At 40.7% G+C, this 11,082-nt stretch overlaps 1 protein-coding gene across 1 annotated transcript; it reads left to right on the top strand.

The window, feature by feature from the left end:
- Nucleotides 1-2,498: 2,498 nt before the first annotated feature.
- On the top strand, nt 2,499-10,284 carry C1H5orf47 (chromosome 1 C5orf47 homolog). The gene is made up of 6 exons (XM_026414796.2): nt 2,499-2,790; nt 3,098-3,211; nt 7,401-7,477; nt 7,597-7,605; nt 8,788-8,887; nt 10,265-10,284. The coding sequence occupies exons 1-6, from the start codon at nt 2,499-2,501 to the stop codon at nt 10,282-10,284; spliced, it is 612 nt and encodes a 203-aa protein (XP_026270581.1).
- The last annotated feature ends 798 nt before the right edge of the window (nt 10,285-11,082 follow it).

The following is an 11,082-nucleotide window of genomic DNA, read 5'->3' as shown; positions in this document are numbered from 1 at the left end:
CTGTTACCCTCCCCCTACAAAAAAAGAAACTCAAAAAAATTTCAAGAAGAGTTCAGATGGTTTCATGGGGCTGGAGGGACAAAGCAAGTTCAAGGCTAGCCAAAGAGGGCCCTAGTAAACACTCTAGCACCTGAAGAGCTATGTTCTAAGTAAGGATAAAAACTAAACAAGATTCACACTCACTTCAGTAAAGACTGAACCCAGCAATAAATCACTTTGATTCCAGACAGGATTCAGGTAAACTCCCCTACATTAACTGCCTGCCAGAAACACATACATTCCCTGTGGAGTAAGACATTATCATATGGAGCCTCAAATAATCTCTATCATTTTTATGACTTAATATTTGATAAAAAAATTCCCCAGGAATTTAAAATCCAATGACCAAAAACCAAGAAAATATTTTCCCATCATCATAATGGTATTGAAAATAACTCTGATTGATATGTAGTAGAAAAAACTCTGAAGAAATTCTGGATAAAATTCACGAGAATAGAAATGGAAATTCTAGAAATGAAAAATACAGCTGGAATTAAGAATTTAATAAAGGGAGCTCATGTGGATCTGGCTTCTGTTACTGTTAAAACGCCTAAAATCATCAACTTAGAAAGACAAGAGGGTTGTTTTGGTCCATAGTTTTAAAGGTTTCCATCCAAGGTCAGGGGTCACACTGCTTTTGGACCTGTGGTGGGGAAGAGTGGAGTGGAGTCACCCACCCTAGGCTGGGATGTGATGATGAGAAAGGGGCTGGGCCCACCGTTCTTCCAGAACACACCCCCAATTACAGAAAACCCTGCACTGGCCACACCTCCCAGAGGTTCGGCCACCTCCCAAGGACATCTTACTGGGGACCAAGACTTTAACACTAGGGCCTTTCGGAAAGGTCCAGACCCAAACTCTAGCAGGGCTTATTAACAGATTAGATAGTTTTGAAGAAGAGACTAGTTAACTGGTGCACAACCAGTAGAAAATAACCAGACCCTAGCGGTGAGTGGAACAAGCACAGACGCCTCGCAGAGGGGCGTGAGAGATACACAAAGCAGAGTGTCAAGACCGAATGTGTGTAGCAGGACCTTAGAAGAGGAGAGAGCAAAGCAGCAATGGGTAACCAAGCAACGGCCTAGAACTGGGCAGCTCCAACAAAGGGTTTCCGAAGCACCATAAAGCCCAAGCAGAGCAATGCCAAGAAAACCTCTTCCAGCCCATCACAGTGACACCTCCAAAAGCAGAGGCACAAGGTTAATCTGCAAAAGAGGCAGAGAGAGAAAAAAGATGCCTGACCTGAAACAGGTAGTGCTGAGTCCTCAACAGAAACAGATGGTCCCCGACTGAACATTCTTCCATGTAGAATTCTTCAACTTTATAATGGTGCAAACTCAACAGATGGCCGGCGGAAACCACTCTGAATTCTGGTCTTCTCTTGCCCCAGCCGTGTGAGGTGTGGACCACGCATGGTCAGGATGAACTGCCGTGCTCCAGGGCACAGTGTGTTGCTGGGCCATGATGCCTGGTGGTCCAGATGACAGGATTAAGTGCTTTTTTGACTTAAGATATTTTCAACATATAATGGGTTTAACGGGGTGTAAGGGTAACCCCATCATGAGTCAAGAGACATCTTTACCAGAAACCAGAAAATCGTAGCTTCAAGGTGTTGAAAGAAAATAATGGCTACCTTGGATTCAATGTGCAGCAAAACATTCTTTAAAAATTCAGTTAAAAATATGTATTAGATAAAATCTAAGCTAACTCATCACCAGTAGGATCATACTAAAGTGAAAACTAAGGTGGCGTTCGAGTCAGCTTTGGTCACAATGACAAATATCTGGGGTGAACAACTTAAAATGAAGAGTTTTTTTGCCTCCTGGGTACAGAGGTTTCAGTCTGTGGTCCCCGGACCATCGCTTTGGGGCCTGTGGTAAGGCAGAACATCACGTGGGGAGTCTGTGATGAAGCTGAGCTGCTCACCTCAGGTGTCCAGGAAGCAGAGCAAGCAAGAGGAGTTAGGGTCCATTATCCTCTTCTAGGGCACGCCCCTAGGACCAGACCGCCTTCCCTGAGGCCCCATTTCTTAAAGGCCTCACCCCTAACAGTGCCACTGGCTGGCAAGCAAGCCTTTAGTACAGAAGCCTTTGGGAGCATTAAGGTGGCTCTTCAGGCACAGGGAAAATGACCCCACTGGAAAGCGTGGACAGGTGAAAGGCACTGTGAGGGGTGAGAGGTCAGTGAACCCAGGCGAATGCTGGCCATATGAAGTGATAGCCTTTCTGCCCCACTCCCTCCTACCCCTGCAATGATCTTGCCTTGCTCGCCCAATGGTTCCGCCCCCCAGCATTGGCCCCGCCCACCTGTGCAGCACTCTGAGGCCCAACACAGAGGAACCCCCTCTGCTTTCCACCCCCAGCGGCCCCGCCCCAGCCCTGCAGTGACCCCGCCCACTCCCCCACAGAGGACCGCCCTCCCCTGCCTACCCCCACCCCCGGGCCGCGCGACGGAGTAAGATGGCGCCAGCGGGCCGCGGGGAGCGGCGGGCTCCAGCGCGCTTCGTCTACGTGACCCGCTTCGGCTCGCACCAGTGTGGCTGCGTGTTGCAGCTAGGTGGTCCTCGGGCTTCCGGCCGCGGATGGTCAAGGCCCGAGACCCGCGGCGGCCCAAAAGAGCCGCGGGAGGCGGCGGCGGGGTCCCTGAGCGGCGGCGAGCTGCCCGCGGGTCTCGGGCGCAGGGTCCCCGCCGGCCGGGCCGGCAGCTCCCGGCTTCGGGCGTCTAATGCGCCAGGCCGCCACGGCCCTGCAGGTGGCTTGGCGGGAGCGCGCGGGCGGGCGGGCGGGCTCCTTGGCGCCGCCACGTGCCGTGGCGGTCATTTCCTGTCAGCGCGGCGGTCACTTCCTGTCCCTGCTGCTGCGAGCCATTTTGCCAGGCATCCGCCCCTCAGCCTCCTGCCAGTTCCCCTGTCCCCCGTCCTGTGGGTCCTTCGCCTCCCCGGCGGTCCTGCGGGCCGACTGCTCGCTCTGTCCACTCACTTCCCCGCCGTGGTTCTGTCAGCCAGCGCGCGGTGACCCTCGTGTCGGCCCTCCTGGCAGCCAGCCTTCCTGTGGCTTAGCTCTGCCGGTCACTCGCCCGTCAGCCAGCCCTCGCGGCAACCATCCCTCGGGTCCCCATCCCCGGGTGACTCAGTGGCTCGGTCGGTCTGGAACCCGCAAGGCCGCCGGCAGGGGTCTGGGCCCGCGGTGCCGCCCTGCGCCACAGGCGCGCCCCTGGCCCCTACTTTTTGGAGATATGCTGTCCCCTCCTCTTGACGAGTTACCTCGTATTCAGTCTGTTTTAAAAAGCTACAATTTTGATTAACTGATAGATATTTTGTTTTTAGTCTCTTCATCATTAGTTTCAGCACACCTGTATTTCTTTTCCTCTTATTTCCTTAGGGTTTCTTTGTTCTTTTAATGGATTTTTTTTTAAGTAGGAGATTTCAGTGATAGTGAATTTTTAAAATCACTATTTAAATATTTCCCTTAGATTCTAATATATATTGTTTCCATTGTCACTTTTTAAAAGTATCCATTAAATACTTATACCTCACTCTCCGTGGGGAATAAAGATGAATTATTTATCCATCCAGTAGCATTGTTTTAGCATCTATCACACTGTGGTGGGCACTTGGCTAGTGACAAAGATGGGTCATATATTCTGCACTTGAAGGACTTATACGTGAATTATGAGGATTTATGCTAGTAGCTGTGAGTGCTGGCAGAGGGATCTCAACCAGGCTTTGATAATCAAGTTCAAAGAAAGAAGAGGCATAGAGGCAGAAAATCAAGGCAACTGAATAGAAAAGTTTCTAATGGGACAATAGAAATCCTCAGGCTTTGAAGTCAGAAGACAACCTTGGCTTTGTCTTTTATTAGTAGGGTAATACTGGTTGTGTTTGTAACTACTCTGATCCACAATTTTTGTATCTGTAAAATGCAGTTAATATTTCCTACCTAAGTGAAATAATGCATGACAAATGCCTGGCACACAATAAATGCCCTGACTATGTGGACACATAGAGCAGAGAAAGCTAGAAGGCAACAGGTGACTAGTCCAGTGTCTAGTATATGGTAGGTACATACCCATATTTATTGCATAAATGAAAAATAAGTTTTGGATCAGATTGTGGAATGTTTGTCATTTTATCATCATTAAAGATTTTTGCATGATGGAGTAAAGTTATCAGGGACAAATTTATTTCTGGAAGATAAATCTGTTAACTGTAAGATATACAGGAGTTCAGAGATCCAGGAACAGTGAGATCAGGCAATCTTCTAACATTTTTTTTTTCTTTTCTTTTTTTTGGAACCAGGAACTGAACCCAGGTGTAACCTCTGAGCTACTTTTATAATTTATTTTTATTTTGAGGCAGGGTTTCATTAAATTGCTTAGGGCCTCACCAAGTTGCTATAGCTACCTTTGAACTTGTGATCCTCCTGCCATAGCCTCCCAAGTCACTGAGATTACAGGTGTGTGCCACGGCACCTGGCCTAACATTCCAGAGAAGATTAATAAATCAGGCTGGCTTCTTGTCTACACAAAGTTTGGGAGATATATCCATAAGTTATAAATAATAGAGGATTGAATTCTATTGTGGAAGTGCTATACTATTTTGGAAGTGCTGAATAACTTGGGGGTGAGAGAATCAAGGACAGCTTCATGGTGGTGGAAGTTCCTTATGATATCCATGTGGAGCTGAGATAGGGGCAAAGGACACTTGGGAGGAAATGTGGACAAGTTATTGAATATGAATCAGCAATGGGCAGTAATTAGGTAAAACTTTAAATACAGTTTGGATGGAGTGTGTAGAAAGAGGAGTAGAGAAAGGTTTGATAGACAAGTTGGGGCAAAAATCCATGGTGTACACTGGAGTTAGCCTCAGTGTGGTACAAAAAAATAAGTGGAAGAAATATTTTTGCCTGTTTTGCACATTCTCTCTTTTGCTGTTTTTTGAGACAGGGTCTCAACTAAGTTGTTTCTTGGGGCCTCACTAAACTGCTGAGGCTGGTCTTGAACTTGCAATCCTTGTGGCTCAATCTCCTGAGCTGATGGGATCATAGACATGTACCAACATGCCAGGCTACATTTCTTACTATGCCTTAGATCTGCAAGTAATTACAGACACACTTGATGGCTCCTATCCTAGCCTCAAGAAGTATAGGCATAGGCTGGATAACACTTAATGGAAATGATGCAAATATAATGTTCTAAATATTGAAAGCATTTAGAAGAAAGATTAAACATGGGAATGTTAAGAGCAGAGTTTCCCAAACTTAATTTTCTATGTCATATCTGTATTATCATCTATACCGTTATTTAATACGTTTATTTAAATAAGTACATGTTCCTTCTTAATTAAATTTGTTTTTAGAACACCTTACATCATTACCGAACTGGAAAACCTATACTATTTGCCATAAATAGAAATTTATTAAAAATAAATCTAGGGCTGGGGATGTGGCTCAAGCGGTAGCGTGCTCGCCTGGCATGCGTGCTGCCCGGGTTCGATCCTCAGCACCACATACCAACAAAGATGTTGTGTCCGCCGAGAACTAAAAAATAAATATTAAAAAAAAAAATCTTTAAAAAAAAATTAAATAAATAAATCTAATAAAGACCAAAAAAAGAATTCTAGCTAAGTAGGTTGTCTATGTTCATAAAAGGAAGTTTTCAAGACTTAGAGAAGTCTAAATGGCATGCTTGTGCCAAACTCAGACCTCCTCCTTGATATAATTAAGAGATTGAAAAGGAATTGGGAAGGTGATGTTTCTCACTGTGTGAATTATTGTCCTTTAGTACTGTGTCTGTGCCTCACCTATATCAGTGACATGTACCTCACCAGTTGGAAAGTGTCATTTTAGAGCTTATTTTAGTTCATTCAACAAATGGAACAGAATTAGAAACTGAATCTCTAGGGAAGAATAAATAATCAAGTAAATAATGTGATAAATCCTGTGTAACTGAGCATTAGTGGCTTTGTAAGATCAGAGACTGGGTCCTGCAAAGCTAACTATGAAATGTGTAGAAAAGATTCAGGTGGAGTGATGGTGGGTCAGGACGGAAATGGGAAAGGCTAGGGGACGCTGTAGATAAGGAGAGCAAATGCAAAGGCTTTTAGGGAACACACATTGTCTATGATTTGTCTTTGGACACAAGTCCTTTGGTTTTCTTCTGTTAACTTTGGGAAGGCCACAATGCTGGTTCAGTGAGTGGAGTCAGTAAGCTTATTCATTCTGTAAAACCTCCCCCAACTTAGCCAATTTTTCAACTTTATGATACCTTGGTAGTTTATGATAACATGGTAGGGCACTTGCAAGTGCTGCTGGACAGTAACAGGGAGCTATGGCTCTCAGTCAATTGTGGTAAACAGGTACCCTACCATGTACTGTATTGCCAGTGTTTTTGCATCCCATCGTGATAATGAAACATCCATCTCTGTGTGTACTCTCTGTGTGTACGTGAGATATCCAACATTGTATTACAAAGTGGCCTTTGCTTCAGGAGATTTTGCCCAACTGTGAGCTAATGGAAGTGCAGAGCCTGTTTAAGGTGGGCCAGGCTAAGCTATGATATTATGTAGATTAAGTATAGTAAATTCATTAGTGACTTGTATATTTTCTAATTATGATGGGTTTATCTGGATATAAGCCCCTCATAAGTCAAGGAGCCCTCTATAATATTACAGATGATGAGATGAATAAGCCACACATGGCCACCACCCTCAGAGCCAGAACTTCCCAGAGGGAACAGATTGCAGAAACTTGATATAAAAGTGTGCTAAGCACAGTGCAGGAGGTCTGGGAGCCAGTGCTGTGTGTGGGGCTGTGTCTTTGAAGGAAGGCTGTGGAGAGGAGGACTTGTGAGTTGAGTGTCGAAGGATGGGCAGAATTCACCTGGGGTATGTGTGTGTGCACACATGCGTGCCTGGTAGGGAGGTATGTGCAGAAGCTGGGAGGGGTATGTGTGAGACACACTGGAGGAAGCACAGGGGATTGTGTGGTGGGAAGCACAAGCTGTGTCTGGAGGGCCTGGGAGAGGAGGAAGGCTGTGGAACAACAGCAAGGTGTGGTTTCTTGTTTTTGTTCTGTTGTTGGCCCTTTGGGGACTCACAAATCAGAAAGGGGAGAAGATGGAATAGGTGAATGATTTCCTAGGTTACTTACAGGGTTGTTCACTTCCAGGTTTCTTTTTTTTTTTTCAGCATATTGTTAACTAAATGGTAAAGTAGTATTACTTAATGGTCAGAAATATACCAACAAGTGTAAAAATTCTCCAAAAGACTTCAAGAGACATTTCTGAATTCTCTATGTTAAGGTTAGTGAATTATTGAAAATATGTACTGACTTTGATATGTTTTTACTCTCTTAAAAAATTAGGTGTCATTCAGAAGGATGCAGCTAAAAAGTTTGATTTTCCTATACAAGGGAATGAAGCCTCCAAAATAATGAAAAAGGTATATTATTGTAAAGGAGAGTGAGCAATAGTTTGAACTTTAAAGTTCAAAGTGTGTGAAGATATTCAAGTCAGTGAAAACAGTTTCATTTTTAAAATAATTTAATTTTCTGAAATGAGAAAATAGAAGTAATTGGGCAGAAGTAAGCTTGGATATATTTATTAACCATGAAGAGTAGTCCTTAGAGTATTTGAAGGTATAAAATGCCTTTTGATCAAAGTGTAAGCCTGGGAGATCTTTTGAAGCATAGTCTGTGTTTCATGGAATATAACAAATTGATAGATAATTTGGTATAAAAATAAAATCATGGATTTCATATAAAAGGAAAATTATCTATATCAGTGTCACATAGCTGTTTTCAAAGACAAGGAGTACATGTTAGGCCTCTAGTGGAAAGCTGACAGGGATGAATCTTTACTGCTGCTCTGTTCTCCACCTAGTTGTCCAAATGTCATGGTGCCTTTAGTGTTCTAACTAAGTCAAGATCAGGTGCCTTTGATTGCCATTTTAGTTTAATTTAAAGAAATTATTAGCTGATCATGATAAAATTGTATTGTTTCTGATCTTTGAATTTGTTTGATATATAATCCATATGTATATATAAAATAGTATGCAGGGTAACTAACCCTTGCACCGTATGTACTTTGAGAGAGCATCTAATCTTCCTACTGCACTAAGAAATATTTATTCCAAGAACAATTTCCTTTGGGGTAAGGAGAAAAGAGCAACAGCCAATATTTGCTTTGACTGTTGTATGTCAGACATGGAAATAAGTGCTTTACATATATATTTTTCATCAATCATAATAATTGAGGATGTAAAGATATTTCTGATGAGGTTTCAACACTTACCAATTCCAGATTATGAGTCTAGATCTCATAGTACTCATTCTTATTCTAGTATATTCATGATGTCTAGTAATTTTGTTTTGCTATGTCCTTGAAAAAATATGTAATTCTTAACTAGAATTAAATACATTAAAAATCACATCACTGCCCAATGGTTTAGACATAGAAATAGAAATTTACTATTTTTTTAAATTGAATGTTTTTGGAACCATTTAGGTTCCAACTTGATGGTCATTGCCTTTGAAAGGAAACTTCATACAGAACAGTTTAAATACTACAGGGGGTGGAATTCTAGGAAATTGGAAAAGGAGAACAGATAATTCAGTGATCACAGGAAACAATCATATTTAAATTTAGGTGCTAATGTTGCTTATAATGTTTATTGACATGTAATAGTGGGATCATTACCACTTGCATTCCTACATTCTGTTCAGCGTTCCTTAATTGTGCTTATTTTTTAAGGTTTCAGTATGGAACAGTGTATACAAAGTCATTTCTAGAATGCTTGAAGAAAATGAAAAATATAGACTCAGGCTAAAATGCCAGAAGTTATCTAGTGAAAGTAAGTTAACACAATTTTTATTGTATTCAAGAAAACTGACTTCTATAAATGGTTTAGTTCACCTTGGAGCATGTTATACTAGTAGTTTTCCTAGTTGTCACATTTAATGTATAGAATATAGAAGTGAGCTTACTGTGTTATCAGCATTCATCATAATTGAAAGCACATGATGTCTTCCAGGAGTGAGTGTAGAGCAGACTGCAGGCATAGGTATAGGAGTGGGTGGGTTGCAGAAAGTGTGTGTTGGCTGGAATTTATGGAGCAAAGGGAACACACTTGTCTGTTAAATGTGAATTTCAGTACCAATCACAAAACTCATCCTTATTGATGAAGAAAAACATTTTAACTCTTGTATAAAATTATGCATTCTATTTATGTAGCTTCTTGTGGTCATTTCCTTTCCATGGATGTTGCAGTACAATTTAAGGCACTTAAAACCTGCCTTGGAGTTATGGCCTTGATGTCAGTATTTCATTCCTGGAAAACAGCTCATGAATTAAACCATGTTCTAAAGCCACATCAATAATGAGTTGATATTGTGGTCAGGGAAAAAGGTGATGTAATCTACTATGTTTATTATCATAATTGGAAGTTCTGGATTTTTAAAATGTCAAGTTGAAGAAAATTAATATAATCAATGTCATATGAATTGGTAAATCAAAATAGTTAATTTATTTGCTGCACATGCATGCTATCATGATGAATGCTGCTATGGGTGCTCAGAATACATAGTCACTTGGTGACAATTTCTGTTTGACAATCATTAAACTTGTATTTAATTTTGTGAAGAATATTTTAATAAGATAATAAAACAATACCATTTTGTAAGCAATATAAACACTGGAAACTTATTAATGTTCATATAATATTGCATAAATTGTTTGCAATGGTGGCATATAAGCCAATGTTCAGCTTCATGATATTTCTATTTCACGTATCTAGTTAAGGACTAGAGGGAGAGGGATTAGGAGCAAGGAAAGTGGTCAGAGATTGTTTAAAAGAAAATGATGTTTGAATAGGCAGAAGAGTGTGCAGGAACACTGGGCATTGTTCAGAATGATAATCCAGGTGTATGACCTTGAACTTGGCAGGTTCTTTTGTGCCTCAGCAAAAGGCCTTCTACTAAACATAAAGTAAGGTTGTAAAGATTATTTAACAACTTAATTTGTTTTGTTTTTCCGAAATAGTTTCTAATAAACAAAAAGGTATCCTTGTAATTTATTAGTTCACATTACAGTCTTAAACTAGATTACAAGATTTTTATAAAACCAATAATGTTTCAAAAATGTTATAACTTTATTCCTTAGTATGTATTTCTTAATGAGAAAATCAATGCTAAAGACAAACTTGAATTTTTGTGTTTTATATTGTTTCTAGACTCAGATTACACAAGATGAATCTTATGCTCATCTTTTGGTAAGAATCCATTTAGATAATAACTGTATAGATTTTTCCTTGCCTTTTAATATATATCCACTGCTAGTTCCAGCTTACTTATTTCCTTAATCCAGTATTTGTCACTCCTTAAGTATTTGTTGACATTTAAAACTTCATTTAGGTTCTTCTCATTAAACTATTGAAACCACTCCCCCAATGGTCCATTTTTTTCTTCTGCTTCCTTTTACTCATATTTCCAGTTATTTCTCTTTTTCTTTGAAAGTGCTGTCACATTTAATGCTATCTTTCTATTATAGCTCCTTCAACATTTTCTTTTCTCTTGTGTCCTGAAGACTGTCATGGTTCTCATTCTGCCTCTTTGACTGTATTTTCTGTGTATTTTTAATGTGCCCCTTTTGCTTTTCCAGGAATAACTGACAGGCGGGTGCTCTCCTTACATTCACTTTCAGATAACATACTGATATTTATTTATAGCTCTCCAATTACTTCTTTTAGGAATATGACTTAAATCTCTATTCTATCTCTGACCTCGATTTTCTTTAAGCTATTCCATAGTTACTTTTGATATCCCAGGTTTTAAACTGACCATCTTGTTCTTTTTTATTTTTAACAATCATGTCCCTGGTTTCTTAATAATTTAGACTCATTAAGCTCCTAAGGAGAGATTACATATAGTTTTATGGGAATTGAAAAATAATAGAGGAGGTAAGACAGGCCTTTGAAAATAAAAATTAGATTTTTATAAGTGGGACTGTGAAGAGGAGCATATACCTTAGATAGGAACATAACAAATTGAT

This window comes from Urocitellus parryii, chromosome 1, assembly GCF_045843805.1.
Source record: "Urocitellus parryii isolate mUroPar1 chromosome 1, mUroPar1.hap1, whole genome shotgun sequence".
NCBI lineage: Eukaryota > Metazoa > Chordata > Mammalia > Rodentia > Sciuridae > Urocitellus > Urocitellus parryii.
The sequence above is the reverse complement of the archived record's forward strand: the minus strand, read 5'-3'. Positions and strand labels throughout refer to the sequence as shown.